The following is a 26,423-nucleotide window of genomic DNA, read 5'->3' on the forward strand; positions in this document are numbered from 1 at the left end:
ACTGGTCACGCTTTCAGGATATCCCTGCTTCAGCACAGGTGGCTCACTCAGTCTTTGACTGAGCCACCTGTGCTGAAGCAGGGATATCCTGAAAGCCTGATCTTGGGGGGAGGGAGGGGTTCAGGACTGGAGAGGACTGCTTTCTTTTTATTTATTTAGAAGGGTCCAAAGCATGTGGTAATGTCCACATGACAACTCCTGCTGTTTGTTCTCCCTTTCTCCACTCCACCAGGAAGCACAGAGCTGTTTTCCTTACAGACAACAAAGGATTGTATCCTAATCTTCTCAGATAAGGTTCTTTTGAGGTCTAGATGTCACTAAATGACTGAGGCTGAGCAGCCATATCCATTTAGTTTTGGGGCTCAGACTTTACCAATATAATACACCATTTAAAAACAACAAACAACGAGCGAGCCGGGTTAAAACTAGAGGTGAAGAGAGACGCTGGGATGTGACAAAGAAATCTATAATAAAAAAATAAGCATGGGAAGTTCTCCCTCAGTTACATTTCCGCTCCGGCTCCCTGCGCTCCCTGATTCTCCTGCAACCTTTCCACTCCGGCTCCCTGCGCTCCCTGATTCTCCTGCAACCTTTCCGCTCCGGCTCCCTGCGCTCCCTGATTCTCCTGCAACTTTCCGCTCCGGCTCCCTGCGCTCCCTGATTCTCCTGCAACTTTCCGCTCCGGCTCCCTGCGCTCCCTGATTCTCCTGCAACCTTTCCGCTCCGGCTCCCTGCGCTCCCTGATTCTCCTGCAACCTTTCCGCTCCGGCTCCCTGCGCTCCCTGATTCTCCTGCAACTTTCCGCTCCGGCTCCCTGCGCTCCCTGATTCTCCTGCAACTTTCTGCTCCGGCTCCCTGCGCTCCCGGATTCTCCTGCAACCTTTCCGCTCCGGCTCCCTGCGCTCCCGGATTCTCCTGCAACCTTTCCGCTCCGGCTCCCTGCGCTCCCTGATTCTCCTGCAACCTTTCCGCTCCGGCTCCCTGCGCTCCCTGATTCTCCTGCAACCTTTCCGCTCCGGCTACTTGCGCTCCCTGATTCTCCTGCAACCTTTCCGCTCCGGCTTACTGCGCTCCCTGATTCTCCTGCAACCTTTCCGCTCCGGCTCCCTGCGCTCCCTGATTCTCCTGCAACCTTTCCGCTCCGGCTCCCTGCGCTCCCTGATTCTCCTGCAACCTTTCCGCTCCGGCTCCCTGCGCTCCCTGATTCTCCTGCAACCTTTCCGCTCCGGCTCCCTGCGCTCCCGGATTCTCCTACAACCTTTCCGCTCCGGCTCCCTGCGCTCCCTGATTCTCCTGCAACCTTTCCGCTCCCTGCGCTCCCTGATTCTCCTGCAACCTTTCCGCTCCGGCTCCCTGCGCTCCCTGATTCTCCTGCAACCTTTCCGCTCCGGCTCCCTGCGCTCCCGGATTCTCCTACAACCTTTCCGCTCCGGCTCCCTGCGCTCCCTGATTCTCCTGCAACCTTTCCGCTCCCTGCGCTCCCTGATTCTCCTGCAACCTTTCCGCTCCGGCTCCCTGCGCTCCCTGATTCTCCTGCAACCTTTCCGCTCCGGCTCCCTGCGCTCCCTGATTCTCCTGCAACCTTTCCGCTCCGGCTGTCCATAATAAAGAGAGGAAGTGGTAAATTATTTATCAACATAATCCTAGACTAAAGAACAAGAATTCCATTCCCAAGAGTAAGATAATGAATTTTTTTTATATAATATATATATATATATATATATATTACACATATTCCCTTAATTCCCTTACTTGGCGGTGTCTCCCGACACCCTGCTGCAACTCCCCCTCCAACTGCAGTGAACATGGCTGGACGGCATCATATCACGCCGCGTTGTCATGGCAACGGAACGCTACGCATCACGTAATGTCCCGTTGCCATGGCGCAGCCATGTTCGGTGCAGTTGGAGGGGGAATTGCAGAAGAATACTGAGAATGCCGGCGGTGCGGCCGCAGCAGCACACCGCCGTCACCCGGAGATTGACGGGCTAGATCTGGAGGAAAGTACCTGAAACCCGGAGTTTCCAGGTCAAACCCGGAGAGGTGGCAACCCTGCACACACTGAATTAGCAAAAAAAAAATATCTGCCGCTTTGGATTGCCTGTTTTTTAATAAATCAGTTCTGTACTATGAGAAAATACTTGTAGCATTTAAAACATTTTTTTTTTAAACACTCTGAATTACATTTTTAATGTATTATAATGTAAGAAGCATTTTTTGTTTCTATAGCAACCATTTACAAAGTCACATCCCCTTCCTCTTCTGAAACAGGCTCTGTCACACCCCTTTTTGAGCCCTGCCCTCTCTCTAGCAGTATCTAGAGACTGCCTGGTCACATGATCTTCCCCACAGAACTTTGCATCTTTGGTCCTCTTCTGCTGCACTGACAGCCATTTAGTGAACCACTGAATCTTCACCGATCGATCACAGGAGAACGGATCAATTGGGAACTTAACTAATTACTTATCGCTGTGTGGATTGTATTGATGTACATTGTAAATGGCGTGTGGGGGGGGGGGAGAACAACAGTTGCACTGCTGCCTTAAAGACAAATAGCAGGAAAAGAGAAGAACGACCCCGCCTTATGTCATAAAATGTTTGCAGACATTTTCAAAACAATTTCTCAAAATGATTTAAATATACTAGAAACGTTCTGCCTTTTGTAATGCATCACTCACCAGGAATGAACCAAATAAACAAACGACTGCCATTATTTCCCTATGGTCCTGTGTGTAACTGCATCTTTAAGGCCGACTTTTCTGTTTGTAAGCCCACACAATATTGCTTTTTTGTTTCCCCGATATTGCTAAATCATTTCAGTTCAAAACGGAACTGAATTCATTCTGAGCTTTTACAATCAGTTTGGTCGCCACTGAGAGAAGCAGATTATACCGCAGCACTGAGTCATTGGTTCTTCCAGAATTACCATCACTTAATTTCAAACAGATGGACTTTGTTTCCAAACAGCGTCTGTTTATTTCAAAGATGAGAGTCGCTTACACCGAAAGAAGCAAAATAAAGTGGGGGGGGGGGGAAGCATAAAGTATGGATAATACTGGATAAAGTATTTGAAGATTACGTGCTCTCTCCCTAGAGCAGGGGTGCGCAAAGTGGGGGGCGCATTTTTCTGGGGGGTGCGTGGCAGCTGCAGAGGCTCCGCGCTATTCCCCGCGGCATGTAAATTAAGTGCTGGGGGAATCGCCCGAGGCCTCTGCGGTGTCTCCTAGCTTGTCTTCGGTGACGCGTCGCCATGACAACGCGGCATCAAATGACGCCGTGGGGTCATTTGACGTGTCGCCATGGCGACGCGCGCCAAATGCGCCCGCGGGTCACATGACCCCCGTACGTCACTCGACGCTGGAGTTTAGGTTAAGGGGTGCGGGGGAGGCGCGAGCACAGGGGCCGGCAAGCAGGGGGGGCGCAGCACACAAAGTCTGCGCACCCCCGCCCTGGAGATTGTTATTTGCTCACAGTTATATTAGGATGTGGTACTGCGTCTTCACATTTATATTCTTTTGATACCATGTTTATAAGTGCCTTTGTATATTCAAACAAAACAGAGCGCAAGCCAAAGGAGCGGACTGTACAATGCAGAGTATATTTTCCATGTTAGAATAAGTAGTTGAGCAAGAAACACATATGCTTCGGATTAAATGTACAGACCCCAGGATCAAACTTGGGATGCTTAAAACTCCAAGCGAGGGGTTGGCAGGTCTTCAAAAGAAAGACACATTTTAATTCCAAAACTATAAAGAACATGCGAAGGATAAAGACTTAGGTGTACACTGCTATTTCTTTCAACATGGAAATGGGTTGGAAGTGGGTTCCGGGGCGGTCGCCAAGAAAGCAGTTTAACTCGCTCTGCAGTCTTCATTATTTTCTTGAAATGTCGACTAGGACGTTGGCATCGCATGCCCTGGCTCACTCACAAGTAGGAAAATGTAACTTAGTGTGTGGTTAAGCATGTGACAGAATAGTGAGAAAGATAGGAAAACGCAAGCAGCTGCTGAATCTAGTGGTGAAGAGTTTGAGTAGCCAAATATATCCTGAAGAGCACCGACCGGGTTGTTGTTGGCAGGTTGTGATGGCTTCCAATAAACCAGCATAAGAATTTTTCATAGCTATAAGAGCCTTCAAGATCTCCTAAATCTCTTCTTCACATGTGGATGTTTTTGTTACAGAATCAGCGATTCTTTAGAGTATTTTTAAGTGGCCTTCTCACTTATAATGAATATTTTTTTAATTTATTTTTTTACCAGCATTGGTACCAGGGGGTCTTCCGGAGCTGACCCCGGTTATTTTCAGCTCTGAGGTCCCTCAAGTTCCCGAGACTCTCACCAGTAAAGTTACCAGCATTCTCCCAGGGCATTTCAATGGCCATCCAATAGGAAGCTGCAACGGATGACGGCATCCGATACGGCTTCCTATTGGCCCACGGCTCCCAAAGAGATTTGGCAGCCATGCAGAAGGGGAGGAACACATTGGCATCTACAGCCGGTTCCAATGCCGCCAACAAAAAAATGGTAACATTCGTTTTAAAGGATTAGTTTTAAAGGATTAGGCAGAATTGCTGCTTTAAAAATGTCTAAATGTATTTATTTGTTTGAGAAAACAAAACTCAAAGAATAATGTCCCTGAAACTTACTGGGTATTGTAGTAAAATGTAGTACTCATTTGCTTTAAATATTACTTCATATGGTAACATTTATGGGCACAATAAACCCCAGCTTAATCAACTCCAGTCCTCAAGAGCCACCAACAGGTCAGGTTTTAAGGATATCCCTGCTTCAGAACAGGTGGCTCAACCAATGGCCTGTTGGTGGCCCTTGAACGGCCTGGTCGGTGTTGGCTACCCCTGATCTAGTCCTTTGTTCCATGCCATAGCATATTACGGGTTTTCCACCCAAATGTAATAGTAATAATGGTGTAATGCATCACATGATGTATAGCTTAACTGGCTAGTGTAAGTTCACGCACAAGAGGGACATAACAGGCACAAGAGTTCACATACTATGGCAGCCATGGCTATAAACACTGCAGGAAACAAGGTAAACATGTATTTATTGGTTACGGTTACTAAATATCCCTCTCTAGTAATGGTTACACGGAACATACCAAGGTTTGGCTGGGACATTGCTAGTGATCTTTGGCTCATTGGAGTAGACGTTGTAACAGGATGGTGGTTCATATGAGCCATTGGCTGAGTCATTGTCTTCCGAGGGTCTTGCCATGTTGTGATTTTTTCCATGTGACTGTCAGAAAAAGAAACAAAGAAAGGGGGGTTTAAGAAACACGCCAATAACACAGAAAATAGCCGAGTGTTCACTTGTATGCAAACTGTGAGTGTACTCACCACGCCTACAAAGTGGAAGTGCCACTCTCTGAACCAGGGGTAGCCAACTGCAGTCCTCAAGAGCTACCAACAGGGCAGGTTTTCAAAATATCCCTGATTCGGCACAGGTGGCCTGTGCTGAAGCAAGGATACCCTGTAAACCTGACCTGTTAGCTCTTGAGTACTGCAGTTGGCTACCCCTGGTCTACACTTTAGACTTTGGGGTCACTAAAAGATTGCGTCTCTCCACTGCAACACATATATGTGTTGGGTTTCCATCCGTGTAGCAATCCTTAATGCAGCATTGCAACCGCTGTCTGTGTTCAGAATCAAAGGCTCTGACGATTAACCCCCTCGGGGCACTTTATGCAGTAAATGGATTCATCCAGAAACTCCAAATGGTAACATGTTAAATTCCAAAGATCCCCTCCAATAATGTCACGTATTGTTTCTTTTAGCTACAAATAACTACAAGATAATTTTACTACATTAAAATCCAATGGCATTTTGAATACACCCATACTACATACAAGCAAGAACAAATAGCAACTCTCGGGAAAACTGATTCTCCATGCTGGAGAAATCTTGCCAAGAGTATCAGGGAAGTTATGCGTGTGCTGTTCTAAGTTACAGAAAAAGTCATTATTTACCCCGCCCCCTCGCGTCTCAGTTGTAAACACAACGGTCTCATCGGCGGCCGTGATAAAGATCATACAGTACACTGAAAACAAGCGATAACATCCACTTAAGCAACTAACTAAAGCCAGTCCACAATGTTCTGTCTTTGATGTCAGAAACAGGACATCATCTAAAACTTGTCAAGACAAGCGGTCAAGGTACATAGAGAGCCAGGTACATAGAGAGCCAGGTACATAGAGAGCCAGGTACATAGAGAGCGTTGCAGAGCACACACTGTTTGTTCTATATATGTTTATATGGAGCAGGGGTGGCCAACTCCGGTCCTCAAGGGCCACCGACAGGTCAGGTTTTCACTGGATATCCCTGCTTCAGCACAGGTGGCTCAATCAGTGGCTCTGTCGAAGACTGAGCCCCCTGTGCTGAAGCATGGATATCCTGGAAAATCTGACCTGTCGGTGGCCCTTGAGGTCTGGAGTTGGCCATCCCTGATATATAGGAAACAATATTATATATAACAGACATTACAGTACAGGAAGTTATAATACAATAGGTGCATCCAACACTATAATATGTGCATTAATACTATTCACACAATGATAAGTAATTAGCTAAGTTGCTAATCGATCGGCGAAGATTCAGCTCGGGGGGTTCACTAAATGGCTGTCAGTGCAGCAGAAGAGGATCAAAGATGCAAAGTTCTGTGAGGAAGATCATGTGACCAGGCAATCACTAGATACAATGGTGCTCTGCTAGAGAGTGCAGCGCTCAAAAAGGGTGTTTGGTATAAACAGAGCCTGTTTCAGAAGAGGAAAGGGGATGTGACTTTGTAAATGGTTGCTATAGAAACTAAAAAGGCTTGTTACATTATAATACATTCAAAATTTAATTGAGTGGTTTAAAAAAAATTCTCATAGTATAGAACTGATATTAAAAAACCCACATGTACAATATTGCTTGGTCTGCAGCTTTAGCTGGACGTGTAAAAAGCGGCTGTGATTATAATGTCAGAGCAGGAGCTTATTGTTTGTACAGTGCAATGTTTACCACCAAGGGATCCGCACAAAAAAAAAAAGGAAAACCTAGAGCAATTCATTCATCACTTTGGAGACCTACAGTGACAGAAGCAAATACTACTAAAGGAATACACAGTTTAAGCAGTTTACATTCTTCGAGAGGCAAAAACAACGGCCGCCTTTATATATTGGCACCAAAAACACCAAATCAGTTCTATTTCCCGCAGTGTCCCATGTTTGAGTTGGGATTTAAAAAAAACAATGAACTGTACAAAATAACATGTGATGTGTCATAGCAATATGGATCCTTTTGACCTGGGGGACTAGAAAAACGGAACAGACTTAGAATAATTGAACATACTTAAAAACTAGATTTTTGCCTTTTTAAATAGTATCTGTGAGGGCAAATCACATGAAAAGCACCTCGTAAATGTGCAATAAACTATCTGTGAATATGCAATATGAGTGTTGGTAAAATCCATTTAATAAAAATATCTGTTATAAGTATAATATTGTGTATATAAATTACCGGTTTTGCCCGATTATAAGGCAATGTTTTTAAAAAGTTGAAAAGTACATAGTCGCCTTATAATCGGCCCCCCGAGCCAATCAGCTCGGATGTATGAGGTAAAAGGGTAAAAAGGGGGGAGCTCCACCTTGGGGGCCTGAAGCAGCCATGTTGCTTGTGGCAGAAGCTCAAATCAAGAGACACAGACAGGTACTGTGCGTGCGTGTGCGTGCGTGCGTGCGTGTGCACTGTTTTCTTTCCAGCTGCTTCTAAAATTTGGGGATCTCCCTATAAATCGGGCAAATACAGTAGATGTTTATATGCAGTGCGTAGGTCTTCCAGATGTACGTATGTCCTCAATCTTCCAATGCTTCCTTCACTATTAAAAAGGGACTTGTAGCACTTTGCAAAATATTGTTAAAAAAAAACCTATTTTACCTGTTCAATGGCAGACGTGTCAGAAATCTGTTGCAGAATAATGTGGCAGTGAAAGTGTTAATTTTGACTTGTCCTCACTGACCTCTGATATACAATTCCTGTGTCTTTTTTGCTCTGCCACTAATGATTTACCTGTGCAACCCGAAGATAATCCGTTTCTAACACACACACACACACACACACACACACACACACACACACACACACACACACACACACAGTTGGCCGCCCCTGACCTCAGGCTTCAGTCCAACTCTCTACAAGCCGTGTCTCTCGTTCGTAGGCTCGATTATACCAGACGCCGCTGAGCGGCAGCACGATCCGGTGACGTCCCCCTCACACTGCCGCTGAGCGGCATCTTGATTATACCAGGGAAACGACAAAGCGGAAACAGGGAGCCGTGGCCGTGAGCGATTCGCTCTCATCGGCTGGAACGGCTCACGTGACGCAGCAGTCGCCAGCCAAGAACAAATCCATAATCACGGCCTTATGCTTACTGTCATGAAATCATCACTTTGCTCCAATATATTTGTTTGTGCCAAACAGCCCGAAAAATGATATAACGATGTGATGTTTCCTGGTGTCATAAATTCACAACCACTGGGGGGGGGGGGGGGAATCCCCACATGCCCAAACTGCTTATTGAAACGTGAAATATCTCATAAGCAAAGGCTATACACGGTGCAGCGTTTTCATTTTTGGGGAAGACAGAATTCTCCTACAACAAATAAAAATATCACGTCAGCACATTCACATGTCAGGTCTGCATCCCTGCTTTTCCCTATTATCTCTTGACATACAATGCTTCCACTGCAGCCAGGGATTCTGGGAAATTACATGTCACTGTGTGCTCATTTGCATGTCATTTCCCAGAATCCCTGGCTGCAGTTGAAGCGCTAAATGCCAAGAGATCATGGGGAAAAGCAGGGTTGCAGACCTGTCTGAAACATGTGAATGTGCTCACAAGTGATATTTCTTTTAGTTTTAAACACCTTAGCAATGTAATTATATGATTCAAATGTATTTAATCATAATCGGTGCAAACAGAACTGTTTTTGTGCCTTTGAAAATAAGAACAGCAGTGCATAGTATATGTCTTCACCCTAACCCCACCCTTCCCTGTAAGGGCAAGCACACTCGTGAAACGTTTCGTGACCTCACATGAGGGAGCAGCTAGAGGAAGTCAAACCCTTGCCAACTTTCAGCTTATACTTGTAAGTGGGGCAGGTTTGACGTGGCGGAGCGCTTTCATTTTTACTGCAACTCCAGTGTATGCGGTTAGGTGGGGCTAGGTGATGATTTATCACTGCTGTCCTCATTAGCGGCCCCTAGAAAGGCCAGGCCTTTGTTATGCAAATGTTGGTAGTTCTAAAAGCATACTGTTGGACTGCCCATGTGCTGGTCACTGGTGCTACGATAAGAGCTTTGTCACTGGGAGGAAAGAGAGAACTTTGTGACTAAGCCACTTCAAAGCAAGGCCACCCTAGTGTTGGTTAGGATCTGCGATGTGTCACAAAAATCAAACAGATGAAGATTTGACTCATGTATTGCTGTTTGCTGAATGACAGCTTGCTGGCAGCCAGAACCCCAGAGAGACACCAACTTCCAGCAGATACGAGGGCAGCATTGGGAAATATATTTACAGTGCTGTTGACTAAGTGATGTGTCATACTGAGGAACACAAGGACTAATGACAGGGTTATATCCAACTGCATCTCAGTTTCCCTCTCAGTGCGGCTCTCATGTCCAAGTTTGGAAAGGCCATAGATCTTACTAAAAATGGTCCAGCGCGTTATACCGGAGCAGGGGCTTTCACTTCATTGTAAGTAGTCGTTAAAAGCCCAGCAAAATATATCCAGGTTATCACACTCGCTTAATACCTTTTACGCCCATCTATTGCCTTCACGTTTAGAGCTCTCACTGCTTTCAAGTTAGAAAAGCCCCCTCGGTTGACAGACCATAGACAGGTTTGGGGGTCCTGTGAGAGACGTAGATGAATTAACCCCTTGGGTGTCCCAAGGCGTAGCCACTACGTCATGGGGTCTGGCGCCTTTACGGAGTGCAGGGCGCCATCTGTAATGCAGCGGTATGGAAGGGGACGACTCCTCTTCCGTTTCCCGGCTACGTGACCGCTCAGGGGAAGCGGATACATAAATGGCAGTTTGCCGGAGCAGTGATGGCACCCTCTGGCAACCAAAGGGTTAAAAGTGCTTAGATTTATTTCATTTTTTTTTTTTTTTTTTCCCCGGTTGGTTTACACATGCTCTTTGGAGCAGGGAATGCACTTTCTTACCACTCACAGCGCAGCGCACGCCTGAAAAGCTTTTATGCAAACACACGTTAGTTTCGTTACCAAAAACCAATACTGTCACTCGTCCAAAGTACACACTGCAGGTGTCTTGGGAAGGTGAAACAAATAAAAAATCCCCTTATTTCTTATCAAGAGGTCTGTGTGGAGCACTGGATCAGTTATTACTTTGTTGGCTGCTGTTGCCATTCCGGCGACAGGACAAGACATGCAAGAGCCTGTCGCACTGTGCTGTGCCTCCCAGCCCTGCAGACACACCCAGCCCTGCAGACACACCCAGCCCAGCAGGAGGTGAGTGAGCTTACCCAGGCAGGTGCTGGGCAAGCTTGAATGCAGCGCTTGTGTGTAAATGTTCATTTTCGTGAAAAGAGGGAAACTCTACCCCCCCTCTCCTCCACCCCCACCCCACTAGAGGAAAAACCGGCTATTCTTGCACAGAGAATGAAAGATAACGAGAAACACCGTGTGTGAGGTGCAGTTGCCAATATGAAATCAGAGGGCAAATCATCAATTGGTGACGTTAACCCATGGAGTGGCAAACTGCCGTCCTTAAGGGCCACCAACAGGTCAGGGTTGAAGGGTTCAACGATTGAGCTGAAGCAGGGAGATCCTGAAAATCTGACCTGTTGCTTGAGGATTGGAGTTGGCCACCTATGCGTTAACCCCTTCACTGCCAGATGGGCTGGCAAAAAAAAAATAATGCAAAAGCATTCGGTGATTGGGACAACCGCATGAAAACAAATGTGTTGTAATATAAAGTTTTCCTCTGTAACCTGCTCCTGAAGTTGGCTAGTTCTTTTTGGGGGGGTTTAGCACTAAGTGTCCAAATATGCACTAATATGCGATATACCAGTGATTCCCAACAGGGGTTTGGGAACCCATAGGGGTTCTTTAGGTGCCTCCAAAGGGATCTGTAATGGTGGATCCCACGCAGTATAGCGGGTTCCTGAGCCTGTGTGGAGACTGCACCCTTAGTGTGGGGTAGTATCACTGTCAAATACAACAGGAGCATCCAAAGCGGCTCCCCACAATGCTTTGCACCCACAGCAGCAAGGCATTGTGGGGAGTGACTTTGGAGGCTCCAGCAGTAATCGAAAGCTATACCACCCACGCTGTCCGATACTATTTCTGTGGTACTAGCACTGCCCATGCACTGGCACGGGCTGTAACGCAACTGAACCGCAAGTGATACGAGTTCTGGGCGAACAAACTGTGGCTTGTAGGGTTTAATAGTGATTAAGTGCCCGTCTTAAATGGTAATCTCTGAAGTAAGGTACCAGACTTCTGGAGGAGGGAGGCAAATGTAGCAGACGCAGCCTGGCGCGGGGAGACAGACAAGGTGCGGGTGTCATTTGAGATTAAAAATTTGCGAAACGTCAACATCTGGGATGTACTGGTCAAGAGCTTTCCATCGATGTCTAACATGCCCGGGAATCAAAAAGGTTGTAGGATTCAGCGTGACAGACGAGGACGGACGCTTGTGATTTAAATACGTGACATTTGGTCGTGTAAAATAAGGCTGGCACTGCCATTCTGTGTTTGCATTGTTCTCAGCCCTTCTCAAAGATGATAGATTTTTATTTTATTTTTTTGCAACTAAGTATCTGTGAATCTTCAGATAAATAGTGAGAGTTGGCCAGTTCAAACCATAATACTCCTCTACTGGTATCATTGCTTAAGATTTGCACTGGGGAATTGCACGAAGAGGTATGTAACAAGGACGATAAAGGGAAATAACGATCATTTTGTCCAGAAGGATAACTATTGTGGACTGCACCTTTAAGGGATTTCCCTGGTCTTATAGCTGCTTTCACATACAAAGGACTGCAGCCACTTCTCCGAGAGACCTTCCAGCTAAAAAGGCCGTGTCTGGTGCAATTGTGGTAATGACACACTAATCCACCAGGCACTCCATCCAAGTATAGCAAGAGGAGTCGGAGCAGTAAATATCAAGTCGGGGGCCTCTCGGTTTACGTTTTCTGTGAATGCTCAGAACTGGCAGGGCTACAAAGCAGAGGGAAACGCGGGACTTAGCCGCCATGTTCTCTGATGCTTAAATAAAAGCGCAAATTAAAAGCGTATACGCAGAAGGGGGGCTGCCGAGATCGCGCATGCGCAGAACGGAGGTCGCACATGCGCAGAAGGGGGGACTGCAGGTTTGCGGATGCAGAAGACGCCGAAAATCGCCGGTTCCGCTTTCTGGTTTGCGGCGGGACCATAGAACGGAACCCGGCATATTAGGGGGGCCCGCCTGTATTCAGTATCCTTAAAGATACGGTGCGTGTTCCCTTTTATGTATTTGCTCTTTTCTTCTTATTTAGACACGCAGGATTATATTGTTGTGACTGCCGCATTCCTGTGCATGCTTTCAGTTTTGCTTTAACGGCTATTATCAATCCAGAAAGTTTCAAAAACCCAACAGAGTTCAGAATTGCTGCTAAACATGTTATTGTAATGTAGTCCCATGTGGCAACATATATTGGAACTGTAGGGCTGCGGCCAGGCTGGGAGTGGGCGCACTGGTGCTCGAGCGCCGTGACATCATGCGCTCTGCTTGGCCGTGCTTTTCTTGGCCAGCTAGTTGCGTGCATATGGGGGCGTGGCCATGACCTCACGGAGCTGGGTCACCCTCATTGGGCGAACTGCTCACGTGACGCGCCAGCGAGCGGCATCAACAAATTTGCTTGCTTCTGATTCCTCTGCGCGACGGGCAGGTCACGTGAACGGTTCGCCCAACGAGGGCGAACCAGCTCCTTGATATCACAGACACGCCCCTAGACACGTCCCCCACGGCATGTCTACCTTGCCCACAAAACGCTCCTGCTTCACGCGGGTGACGTCGCGCACACGCCTCCTATGCGCGGCCGAAGGCTGTATGGACGCAGCCTTATGAAGAAGCGGTTCACGCGGCTCGTTTCTTTCTGAAACCCCGTTCCCTTTTTCTTTACATAGCTCCAGGGACACTAGTTCCCGAGGTAGCATGGGTACCATGCACTCCGGGGAAACAAAATGGTGGTTAAAATCCCCCATCTTACTCGGGCCAATAGAAAGCTGCAATGGATGATGAGGGGATGTAAGTAACCAGGAAGTACTGGCACTACGTTTTCCTGGTAGGTATTTTGGACACCAGGGATTTTTTTGTAGCTGAATCGTCTTAATTTCAGGTCCGAGGACCTCCTGCTCCCCTCCCCCCCTCCCTGCTTTAAAACATAACTATGTCAAATCTTCTCTAACCTTTTTCACACGCTTAATGCTTGAAAATTTTAATATTTCTTTCTGGTTTTAAAGCTTAAACGGCCCCACACAAGGCGCGGAGGAAATATACAGTACAGGATGTTTTTAGGGGCTATTTATGGTGGTGGTGGGGGAAGGAAATGCAGCAGTTCAAGCAATATCCTAAATGTGTGTGTTTTTTTTAATAAATCAGTTCTATTCTATGAGAAAATACTTGTAGCATTTAAAATTAAAAAAAATGTTTTAAAGACATTTTTAATGTTTCTAATGTAGGAAGCATTTCCAAAGTGACAGCCCCCTTCCCCCTCTGATAGGCTCTGGCTCTTGAGCCCCGCCCTCTCCCTATCAGTGCACCAATTATATACAGACATACCCCGCATTAACGTACGCAATGGGACCGGAGCATGTATGTAAAGCGAAAATGTACTTAAAGTGAAGCACTGCCTTTTCCCACTTATCGATGCTTGTACTGTACTGCAATCGTCATATACGTGCATAACTGATGTAAATAACGCATTTGTAACAGGCTCTATAGTCTCCCCGCTTGCGCACAGCTTCGGTACAGGTAGGGAGCCAGTATTGCTGTTCAGGACGTGCTGACAGGCGCATGCGTGAGCTGGCGTTTGCCTATTGAGCGAGATGTACTTACTCGCGAGTGTACTTAAAGTGAGTGTCCTTAAACCGGGGTATGCCTGTATAGTAACTGCCCAGTCACATAATATTGCTGGACTACAGTGCCCTCAATACTGTGCAAGAACTGAATTAAATAACCTGAGCAAGCGATCGATTACAGGGGAACGGATCGATCTGCATCTTAGCTAATCACTTGTCAGTGTGCAGATTATATTGTGCACATATTGAATGGGAAAATATATATTTTATTTTTTATTTTTTTAAACGGCAGCTTGAAAGTGAAAAGCCAATTCTTATAAAATTCACTTTGGTCCTATGAGGGATTGTCCCCTTATCCCTATAGCTGCCGAAGAAAGTTTTCCTGCAGGTTCAAAATGCATTACAGGCCCCGCTGTAGGATTAAAACGTTACTTCGTGGATCCTTACATCTTCCCTTTTATGGATTTTATTATGGAAAATATGCGGAGAATACTGTGGGTGATAATCTCTTCATTCAGGCTACGAGGTCACTTCTAGCTAAGGTGGTACATCTGCTTTATTTAGAGTCTTCCTCTGGAGTGTACCAGACGTCTTTCTGCTCCATGACGTGATGCAAGGGGACAGATGCTGAGACGCTCCAGACGGGGGAGTATAAAATTGACACCTCACCAGTGACCTAGTTATAGTGCCGTAAATAATAAAATAACACAGACAATTATGCTGAAACCTACACTTTAATTTGTGCTACGTGAGACACAGAGAGAGAAAAGGTCTGATGGAATGTGCACGGTCTATGCAATGGAAGGCATCTACTTCAGAGGCCAGCTCCTTTAAAGCTGCAGACCAAGCAATATCCTAAATGGGGTTTGTTTTTTTAATAAATCAGTTCTGTACTATGAGAAAATATTTGTATTTTTTGCATTTAAAAAATAAACTTGTAGCATTTTTTGTAAACAACTTTGAAAGACATTTTTAATGTATTATAATGTAACAAGCATTTTTTGTTTCTATAGCAACCATTTACAAAGTCACATCCCCTTCCTCTTCTGAAACAGGCTCTGGCACACCCCTTTTTTTGAGCCCTGTCCTCTGTTTAGCAATGCACGAATTGTATCTAAGGCGCGCCTGCCAGGCTGACTGTGCGTGCAGCCGAGTTCCCCGTCTGCAGTGAAAAAGACAGGGGGGCGTGACAGGGGGCGCGGCCATGACTTCACCCGGCAGGTTCGCCCTCATTGGCTGAACCGCCGGGGGGCGAGGCGTAGCGCTCCGTCGCTAGTACTGACCACAATTTTCCAGTCTGCTGGAAAAACTGATGGCGCAGCAACCACCCCTTGCAGCGGACCCCGCCCCGTTGAGAGGCAGCTCATGTCCCTGCAGCAGCCAGCGGGGACCAAGCCTTATAATTGTACTGCCTGGTCACATGATCTTCCCCACAGAACTTTGCATCTTTGGTCCTCTTCTGCTGCACTGCCAGCCATTTAGTGAACCCTCGAGCGGCATCTTCGCCGATCAATCACAGAACGGATCGATCGGCAACATAGCTAATTACTTATCATTGTGTAGATTTTATTGACGCACATATTAAAGGGGAGTTGGGGGGGCTTCACCTCTCCAATAGCAGGTTATCTCCATCGGACACAACGTTTTTGTTGCAAGCGTTTTATATCTTAAAAATAGTTCAGCCAATCACATTTACAAAGTCCCTAGGGCACTTATTTTATAACTCTGCTATTTGGGTGCTAAAGAAACGTTTGCATTTTTAAACCTAGATCAGATACAGTCCCCAAGCTAGAATAACCAACAAAATCTCTAATGCAACAAGGAGACAGTGAACACTAAATCTCTCAATTGTGTAACCTAGTCCTAGAGAGCACTTTCTGAAGCATATCGCAGTTATTAGTGGAACACTCAACTAATTCCCAAACTAGGTGATGATTCACCCATTACCCTCCCCCCCCTACCCAAATCGAGAACAGTCTAGCAAGCAAAGGTACGTGTCATCTGTTCACTTTGTACACATGATATCCCTGATATTCCCGGCTGGATCGGAGAATGGAACTCTGTGTTATAACACAAAGTCTCTTGGTCACGCAACACTTCTTTAAACATGGTGTGCCAAACAGAACGAGTAGCAGCTGTGTGTGTAGGTTATAGGTTAAACTCGCCAATTGTTGCCTATTTAGGAAAATCAGACGGGAGCAAATAAATATGGTTACCTTGTGAATGCGGTGGAGAAAACAAGATTGATGATCAGCCCATCATTCAAAGGGGGCCTCTTATTATGGACCATGATGGCTTAACACCCTCCCTTCCTCCTCCTTACCTTGGTTCCCGGCGTCAGTGTCATGACGTCACGTTGCCATAGCAACGCGGCATGACCCCACGGCGTCATTTGATGCCACGTTGCCCTGGCGACGCGTCTCCAGATGCCGGCTGAACCACAGTAAGGTTTACGGAGGCCTTCGCCGCTTCTCCGGCACTTAATTTAAGTGTCTTCGGGAAGCACAGGGGCCTGTGTAAACCCTGCGCAGTTAATCTCAGGGGGGCGCCCCCCAGTTTGCGCACCCCTGGCTTAACACACCCAATCCCCCGTTAACTCCCATTCAAGTTACCGCCCATGCAGTTACCGCCGGATCAGTTCACAAAGCAACTGAAAGCAAGGGAACATTTGCAGACTTTTAAAAAGGATTTACGAGTAGGTCTAATAGGAGAATATATATATTCGTATCGATATAATCATATCGATCACCAACTCTATTCTATTAACCATATCACAGGCATCAGCTAGTTCTGGTTCTCAGTGGAACTGCAGCTTTAATCTCAATGCATTGCCGTGGCTGCCAGCGTTGGGGGGATCTGAGAACTCCATCGTAACAACTACTTTGTGTCTATTCTTAGGCTTGCTCTTAAAATACTTTGTTGGCATACGTTATAAACTTGTTCCCTTCGTCCCACATGCACAGCTGCTGCAAAGCACTCTGGGTGGCTCCTCTCTATACCCTTGGAAACAACTGGTGGGAACCTTGCACCAGTTCTAAACACACCGGTCAAACTTTCCTTTCTAACTTTAGCCAGGGACGTTATCCCTTGAAAGCAATCACAGATAGCAAGTGAGGAATCCGAGGTAAAACTCACCTGGTAATGCTGCTTTAAACTTTCATATTTGTTTACCCCGCCAGGGATGCTACAGGGGACAACTCCAGGAGGTAAGTATCCCAGGAAGCCGGGGGTCGGCACGGCTGAAATGCAGGCGGTTTAGCTTTGGAGACCTCCTGCTTCCACCTAGTGGCCAAGGCGGGTCGCGTATCGCGCCTTGTGCGCGCACGCACACACGCCGACTTGGCCCTGCCCCACAGAGGGCTTCGCCTTGTGTGCGGCGCCCGCCATCGCACGTGCAGCCACGCCCACTGGGGACCTGGCCTTAACGAGGATGTCATTTTTGTCAAATTGTACATGCTGTATATTTAGGTTTCCGAATAAATAAGGAGGCAAGTTTCTCCGACCAGAGCCCAGAGCAATGCCTCGCTTTGCAATGTGTTAATTAAGTCAAATACATTGCAGGTCCTTTTATTATTCAAACATGCAAGCCCTGAGCTACTGCTCAATTAATGTACTGTACTGCGGAGAAGTCCAGCAGAGAAAGAGTTCAAGAGATCTAGATAAGCCTCCTTGCTATTGACTGAGTTCATTGTTGGTATACAGAATGCTCCCGACTTAACAGTGTAACCAGTGACACACATGGAAACAAAACCCCCTTTGATTTCTATTGGTAATTTAACATTTAAGATCTGGATGGAACCCAGAGTTAGAATAAAAGAAAAAAGCACTAAAAAGGAGCTGAACAGACTGTTCACATTGTGCAAGTTACAGCAAGCAGACATCTGAAACACAATAGGAATAACGCATCCAACAAGTTAATAATGTTATCCCCACTCAAACAAAAAAGGAATGGCTAAAAACTAATGTCCTTTCTTATTGTCTGATTGTGTTTGCTGCACTTCTTGCATTATCCACTGTGGGCCCAATATATAAAAATAAAGATATACATACACAGCTATGCAAGTCCAAAGTTCTAGTAACCTATCAGGTTTTGAAAACTCTGTACGCTCCAATTTAATCTATGAAGAACAATAATGTTGGTCCACTAAAAGCAGGGTCGGGTGGGAGTTTTGCAGGGGGCCTCTTACATTCTCCAGAGCGGAGATGCCCGCTCTGGAGAGAAGGTAAGAGGCCCTTACGGAGGCCCTGCTCTCTGCCCCAGCAATCATTGTAACTGTTGTGGGTAAGAGGACGAGCCCTCTGTAAGCGCGGGGCTCGGCGCAGTGGCAACAAAGGCCCTGCTAGCAAGCCGGCCATAAAGGTATCACAACCTACATCGGATCTGCACATCTTTGGAAGTAGGGTTACCTCCTGCTGTTGAACACACAGCAACGGGAGGAGGAGGGACACTTGGGGTTTTGGACATGGGGTTGCCGGGCACTCTGGTGATGTCAGGGGCTTTCTGTGGCTTCTCAGAAAAGGGGGGGGGGGGGAAAGAGAAGTCGGGTCACCCAATATAAACAGTGTGGAACCCTCTTATTTAAGTAATAATTAAAACCGTCACACACTGTATAATACAGAAATACATTAAGATGTGGATTTCTGCTGTGACCCCTATACTGCCCTGCAATGGAAAATGTCCAAAAATAAATACAGTGTTACTACCTACAGTGTCCAAACCAATGGATTTCTTATTAGTATCAAATGTCTTTATCATCTCTAATTCAGCATCGCCACAGCGGTTAATCGTGGTACACGGCACTACTTCGGCTACTTTGGCAAAATATTGATGTAAGTAACTGGTTCCCAACTCCAGTCCTCAAGACCTGCCATCAGGCCAGGTTTCACCAATATCCCAGCTTCAGCACAGGTGGCTCAATCGAAGACATCTTAACGTAGGAAAAGACCATTAAACTTGGTCTAGGAGATGTTACACGGTTATGGGGGTTATTTATTTGACTTCATTAGTGGCGATCGGGGGCACCATCTCTCGGAAACTCCCACTGAAGTCAAAGGGCGACTCTGTGTCACCGTGTCCAAATTGGCACTATCACAGTTGAATGAATAACCCCCCAAGGTCCAAATCTACAAAGGGGTGCTAAACTTTAACCCCCTTTTGTGGTTCTGGGCCCAAGTGCTTTAAATTGTAACAATAAATAATGTGTGATTGCCCCACTAAACAGATTTACATTTCCCCCTTTTGCTGCCAGAGGGAACGGCAATGCATTACAAGCCCCTGGCATGGAAGGGGTTAAATGCTGGAGCCTTTTGCCGAGCCTGTTAGAAAATGACAGCCAGGTTGGGTTCCCGACGCCTTCTGGAGCCGACTTTTTCCCAAGTTGGTGACAAACCGACTTCTCCCTTTGCTCAAAGTTTCCAGCAGATAATAAGAGAGGTCTCGCAGAGTTCATCCGTCTGACAGAGCAAGTCCCCTTCTGTGGAAAATTAGCACCACAGCTCCAAAATGCATTTGTGCAAAGCAGGTCCTGGCACAGCAAGGAACACTAATCATTCCCATAGCCCAGAGTGTAAGTCAGGAAAAGCAACTTAACCACTTCACCACTAGATTTTACAGCAACAAGCGCCCCTCTCCCGAAGCCTATACGAATTTAACTCATATAATATTAGTACCTTGCCCGAGCATGATTGTGTGTGTGTGTGTGTGTGTGTGTGTTTCTGAACGGCGCTATAGACTTAGAATAAGCTGATCATATCCCATGAAAATACGAAGCAGCCTCAATAACCAGTTTAATCGTTAGAAGTTCAGTTGGCCTTCAGCTATTCCACTGTATGCTGTATCCAGGAAATCCTGCCAGACAGACACTGTTTGCAAATGGCTGGGAAATATGGTCCTTTGCCATGAAAAACAGATGGAAAAAAAAAAAAAAAGCAGGATCTGTCTTAAAGAACCAGTCTTTGCCCCAACTGCACCCCGTCCAAAATAAAGAGACTGTGTCTGCCGCAGCTTACTGGGAATTGACCCGAGTTAAGGAAGGGGTCAGCACCATAACGGGATCTGATTGTCAGGCCATGATTTTATAATGGGCCCCAAAAAAAGGAATACACAGACTCATTGGTAACCCTGGCTATGCCGGCCCTGTTGGGTGACTCTGGGAAACAGGAACAGTGTTGCCAGTAATATTTTTCTGAGTTAGGAAACCGATGACCCTTTTTGCTGCCAGAGAGGGGTTTCGCAATGCGTCGCTGGCCTCTCTGCCCGCAGAGGGGTTTGGGCAGTGCCTTGTTAAATTCATTTTTAGGCAACCCTTACCTGCAGTCTGTGGCTGCGCTGTCAGCAGATTGGTGCTGCTTTGTAGTACTGTGCAGTAGAAGTTAAGTTTGATAATAGAGTCAATAACATCACTCCAATCCTATGGTGTAGCAGGTATAGAATCGCTACCAGTGTATGAAGGGTCTTGGGTTCGATTCCTGCATGGTATGCTAAAATTATTAGTGTGTGTGTGTGTGTGTGTGTGTGTGTGTGTGTGTGTGTGTGTGTGTGTGTGTGTGTGTGTGTGTGTGTGTGTGTGTGTGTGTGTGTGTGTGTGTGTGTGTGTGTGTGTGTGTGTGTGTGTACGCTAGCAATAAAGCATTGCATGTTATAAATAAACCTTGGGGATGTGTGCCGCGCACGTGGACAAGCCTGATGAAGCAGGGAGAGAGCCGCAGAGAGGAGAGAGCCGCAGATGCTGGGTAAGTCCTCGCGCGGCGGCCATTTCGCAAAAAGAAGGGAGAAGGAGTGGCTCAGTGAGTAAAGACACTGACTGGCACTGAGATTGCTGCAGGGGAGCCTGGTTCAATTCCTGCTGTTGGCTCCTTGTGACCTTGGGCAAGTCACTTTATCTCCCTGTGCCTCAGGCACCAAAAACATAGATTGTAAGCTCTAGAGGGCAGGGACCTGTGCCTGCAAAATGTCTCTGTAAAGCGCTGTGTATAACTAGCAGCGCTATACAAGAACATGCTATTATTATTTTAAAAAAAAACCTTGGGAGATGTTTTTTAAAATCGGGAGCCACGCTCAGACCGCCTTATAAGCGGATCCGCGTTGTAGCGGATCGCGCTATAACGGGGTTGAGATATATATGTGTGTGTTTGTATACAATGTGTGCACGCGTGTGTGTCATTCTAAAACATTGCAATCATTCTTAAAAGTCTGAACATGTTCCTTTGTTTTCAGCTTCAACAGAGATTCTCAAAAAGGGAATATCAGGAATCTCACTGTCTCCTTAGGAATGCCCACATGTTCCAGCACCAATTAGGAAAGAGTTGAGAAGGGAGAGATGAGAGCACTGAAACCCACCCTAAACCTCGGGTCACAGTGCTTGCAAACATGATCAGGATCCACTTTTACAAATGCTTTCAGTTTCCCCAGGCCCGGAACACGCAGTATGAATGATTACAAAGATGAAGAAGGTCTATGTCAGGAGTGGCCAACTCCTGTCCTCAAAGGCCACCAACAGGTCAGGTTTTAAGGATATTCCTGTTTCAGTACAGGTGGCTGAATCAGTGGCTCCTGATTGAGCCACCTGTGCTGAATGAAGCAGGGATATCCTTAAAACCTGGCCTGTTGGTGGCCCTTGAGGAGTGGAGTTGGCCACTCCTGGTCTATGTATTACTGGGCTCTTCAACTAGTTCTCCAAAAAGGGGGGTCCACGTTACAAAACATTTGGGCGCAGAAGGGACACAAGTTTATTGCAATGTCATTTTGGATTCATTTAAAAAGAATTGAAAATTATTATAATTCAATATTTTGCAATCATCTATAACATCGATAGCATATATATATTTACATTACTATCGATAGCATATATATTTACATTACTATCTATAGCATATATATTTACATTACTATCTATAGCATATATATTTACATTACCCGAACTACTAAGGAAAGTTTTAGTGGTATGCATACTAAATTTCACTTTCAGAGGTCGGGATTAATAATTGTTTTTCACCTGAAATGATTGTATGTATTTATATTGCTTGCTTGCGTATGAAACTTTCAATAAATAAATATTACATTTAAAAAAAGTACCATATTTGTCCGATTATAGGGCTGTATCTTTAGATAAACCCAGGTGCCTCAACAGGTGCTGGGCTTCTGGTAATCTTGGAAAATCTCAACATTCAAAAGTTCAAAAAGATGTTTCTGCAGCATGAAACGGTTCTTTTCTCTTTATTAGCTGATCTTAAACCGTGTCTCAGTCTGACATTAAAAAAAAATCCCCAGATGTTGTTGTGCAATGGTCTGAGCTAGCCCAGGTTTTTCATTGCCAGGGTCTTTAAATATTTCCATTTTTCATCTTAAGGAGGTATTTTTAGCATAAAAAGAAACCTGCAAAGACAGACATAGTGACACTCATCCCCGGTTAGCTCATCCTATTGCCTCGTATAATCTTGCCCCCATATTGTATACTGACTCAAATAATGCTAAGCCAAGTAGATTTAATGCAAGACAACTTCATTACTGTTACCAACTTTCACAGTAGTACAGACACTGCACACAGGAATACATAAATACCTTTATCAGTATAATCTAGGCTGGGGGAGGGGGAGGGGGGGGGGGTAAACTCCAGTCCTCAAGCCCCCCCCCCCCCTCCCCAACAGGTTAGGTTTTCAGGATACCCCAGCTTCAGCATAGGTGGCTCCACCTGTGCTGAAGCAGAGATATCCTGAAAACCTGACCTGTTGACGGGGAGCCTTGAGGACTGGAGTTGAGCGCCCGCAATCCAGGCATTCATATTCTTGCTAAAATAATTCACAATTACTCCCAAATATTATAATTTTGCTGCCAATTGTTTTTTTTGTTTTTTTTAATTGAGTTGGAAAAAAAAAAAAAGACCATGAATATGTTTTCTGTACACAACATCTCCATAGCACTATTGGCATTAAAATACAGACATTTTTAAGTAATTAAACATGGGAAGAGATTCATTAATATAGTGCTGGCTCCTTCGTAGAGCAACGCCATAAATATTATTTTTGGGAATGGGGTACATTACATTTTCATTGTACTTTGCAGCTTCCTGTTTTTCCCAGGAAAATGAAAAAATCGGGGCTCTGCTTATTTAAGATAGAAACAGAAAAAAAAGAAATGGGAATTATATTGTTCATTCAGAAGCCAATTTGACAGGAGACGGACGTACCGATGAGTCAATATCCTGTGCTAGGGATCTCCCCCTCCATCCTTTTAGTGCCAAAGAAACAATGGGCCATGTTTACTAAGCACTGCTACTAAATAAGACACCTTCCGCTGATGGAAGATATCATAGAGCCAAGGGGTGCTCAACTCCACTCCTCAACCCCCCCCCCCCCCCCCCTCTCTCTTCCCGCCAACAGGTCAAGTTTTCAGGATAACCCAGCTTCACCACAGGTGGCTTAATCAGTCCCTGCTTTAGCACAGGTAGCTCAATCAGACGGAGCCTCTGATTGATCCACCTGTGCTGAAGTTGAAAACCTGACCTGTTGGGGGGGGGGGGCTTGAGGACTGGAGTTGAGCACCCCTGATATAGCCTATTCACTTGAAAGGCCATATTTAGTCAAATAAATAGAGGTATGGCTGCACTCCCTCTCAGTTTTGCTGGGCGCTCACCTCAGTGTAATCACTGCTTCAGCACACATGCAAGGTGACTCAGCGGTGGAGAACATGGCCCACCAATCTTTACATTGAAACTTTTATTGATCGGACAACGTTTCGGTGTACACCTTCATCAGGACGTATCAATAAAAGTATTATTTTTTTCAACTTAAAAGGCCATATTTAAGGTGTCTTATAGAGTAGCGCTTTTTTAGTAAATATGGCCCACTTGCTTGGCCCACAGACTTTGACGGGGATAACAAAAAGAAAGGATGCATATTGTCCTCTTAACATGGAGTAGCTTAGTTGTAAGGACACTGGGTTCAAAATAATTGAACAGTTATTCTGCTCTGCAACAGCACGTTATCCTCAGACAATCTATCCATTCCTCCCTATTTGGAATACATTTGCATTGAACCAATCCTTTAGGATCAGAATTATCAAACAATGTATCAAGATCAATGATCCTAGGGACCCCAGGGCTCTGTCCTGGGACCTCTTCTCTTTTCTCTGTACACACTCTCTCTAGGTGACCTAATAACATCTTTTGGGTTTAATTATCACCTCTATGCTGACGACACACCAATATACTTTTCAACACCTGACCTTACACCTGCTGTACAAACCAAAGTTTCTGAATGTCTCTCTTTGATATCACCCTGGATGGCCCTCCGCCGCCTTAAACTCAAGGTGGCTAAAACAGAGATCCTCATACTTCCTCCCAAACCTGGCCCTACTACCTCCTTCCACATTACTGTTGGAACTACGATCATTCACCCAGTAGCCCAAGCACGCTGCCTAGGGGTCACACTCCTCTCTCACTTTCGCCCCTCACATTCAAAACATTTCTAAAATTTGTCGCTTTTTCCTCCGCAATATAACAAAGACACGCCCTTTCCTCTGTTACTCGACTGCTAAAACTCTGACTCAGGCCCTCATTCTCTCCCATCTTGATTACTGTAACCTCCTGCTATCCGGCCTTCCTGCCTCTCACCTGTCTCCCCTACAATCTATCCTAAACGCTGCTGCCAGAATCACTCTACTCTTTCCTAGATCTGTCTCAGCATCTCCCCTCTTGAAACCCCTCTCCTGGCTTCCGATCAAATCCCGCATTTCACACTCCATTCTTCTCCTCACTTTTAAAGCTTTACACTCTTCTGCCCCTCCTTACATCTCAGCCCTAATTTCTCGTTATGCACCATCCCGACTCTTGCGTTCTTCTCAAGGATGTCTTCTTTCTACCCCCTTTGTATCTAAAGCCCTCTACCGCCTTAAACCCTTTTCACTGACTGCTCCATACCTCTGGAATGCCCTTCCCCTCAGTACCCGACTAGCACTCTCTCTATCCACCTTTAAGACCCACTTGCTTAAAGAAGCATATGAATAGCACTGTGGATATTCTGAACACATGATACATAAAGCTTGGCCCCCTGCAGACGCACTTACCAGAACTCCCTCCTATTGTCTCTGTACGTTCTCCCTACCTACCAATTAGACTGTAAGCTCCTCGGGGCAGGGACTCCTCTTCCTTAATGTTACTTTTATGTCTAAAGCACTTATTTCCATGATCTGTTATTTATATTATCTGTTATTTATTTGATTACCACATGTATTACTACTGTGAAGCGCTATGTACATTAATGGCGCTATATAAATAAAGACATACAATACAATACAATGGAACATGAGTTGACAACCAACCCTTGATCTTCACCAAGGCCCCATACGGAAAAAGGATCTGATGATAAACAACTAGTATAGTTCACCCAAAGCCTCAGAGGTGGGAATGATTGGACATCTCTTGTCTGAAAGCCTGGAGGGGCTAAAAGTGGAAGATGTTTTCTTGCCTCAAGGATGTGCAGGGTGGAATGATCTGATAACAACCCAGTCGGTGCTGCACTGTGTTAAAGCTACAGCTAAACCATCACAAAAGGTGATCAGAAGATAGCAACTTTGTTCTTATCACAGACTGCAGAAAAAGCATATTCTGGGATCTGTAGTTAGGAGTAACAGACTTTCAAATGAGAGATGATTCCCTATCTTCTCCCACTATTGTTCCCAAGTTTTGGCACAACACAAGTATACAGTAGTTACTTTGAAGCCCTGACATATGTCAACAAAGAACCACGAGAAACTGCATATAGACACAGACATGGGGCAGGTCTGTTGATTCCAAAACATTAGTTGTACGTAGACAAATTCCTGAAATTTAACCTGCCCCATCTCTCTGAAATGACTATGCTAATGGAGAAGTCACTAATGTATCGGACAGAAGGGTTGTATATTAATATTGGACACAGGGAAGGAAGAAGTAGCTGCTACTGAGTCAGTGGTTTTCAACCTCTTTTTGTTAAGGAACCCCAGAATTAGATTGTGAACCCAACCCAACACCACACCCCTGCTTCTCTTGTCCCTCCCCTCTGTTTCTCCCGTCTCTCTTTACTACAATGCATCTGATCTCAGACCCGCTATTAGGGAGGGTTGGGGTTCCTTTCAAAGCTTGTGATCTCAGACGCGCTATTAGAGAGGGTTGGGGTTCCTTACAAAGCTTCTGATCTCAGACGCGCTATTAGAGAGGGCTGGGGTTCCTTACAATGCATCTGATCTCAGACGCGCTATTAGAGAGGGTTGGGGTTCCTTACAAAGCTTCTGATCTCAGACCCGCTATTAGGGAGGGCTGGGGTTCCTCAGAATTTCACGATTCCTTGACCAAACAAAGGATT

The 26,423-nt window shown here is 45.7% G+C and overlaps 1 protein-coding gene across 1 annotated transcript in view; it reads right to left on the reverse strand.

The window, feature by feature from the left end:
* Positions 1-26,423, reverse strand: part of WWTR1 (WW domain containing transcription regulator 1) — a 63,245-nt gene that overhangs the window by 16,699 nt on the left and 20,123 nt on the right. The window contains exon 2 of the mRNA XM_075569416.1: positions 5,116-5,252. Within this exon, the coding sequence (XP_075425531.1) occupies positions 5,116-5,252 (137 nt within the window). The remainder of the gene's footprint in view (positions 1-5,115; positions 5,253-26,423) is intronic.

This window comes from Ascaphus truei, chromosome 14 (genome assembly GCF_040206685.1).
Source record: "Ascaphus truei isolate aAscTru1 chromosome 14, aAscTru1.hap1, whole genome shotgun sequence".
NCBI classification, from domain to species: domain Eukaryota; kingdom Metazoa; phylum Chordata; class Amphibia; order Anura; family Ascaphidae; genus Ascaphus; species Ascaphus truei.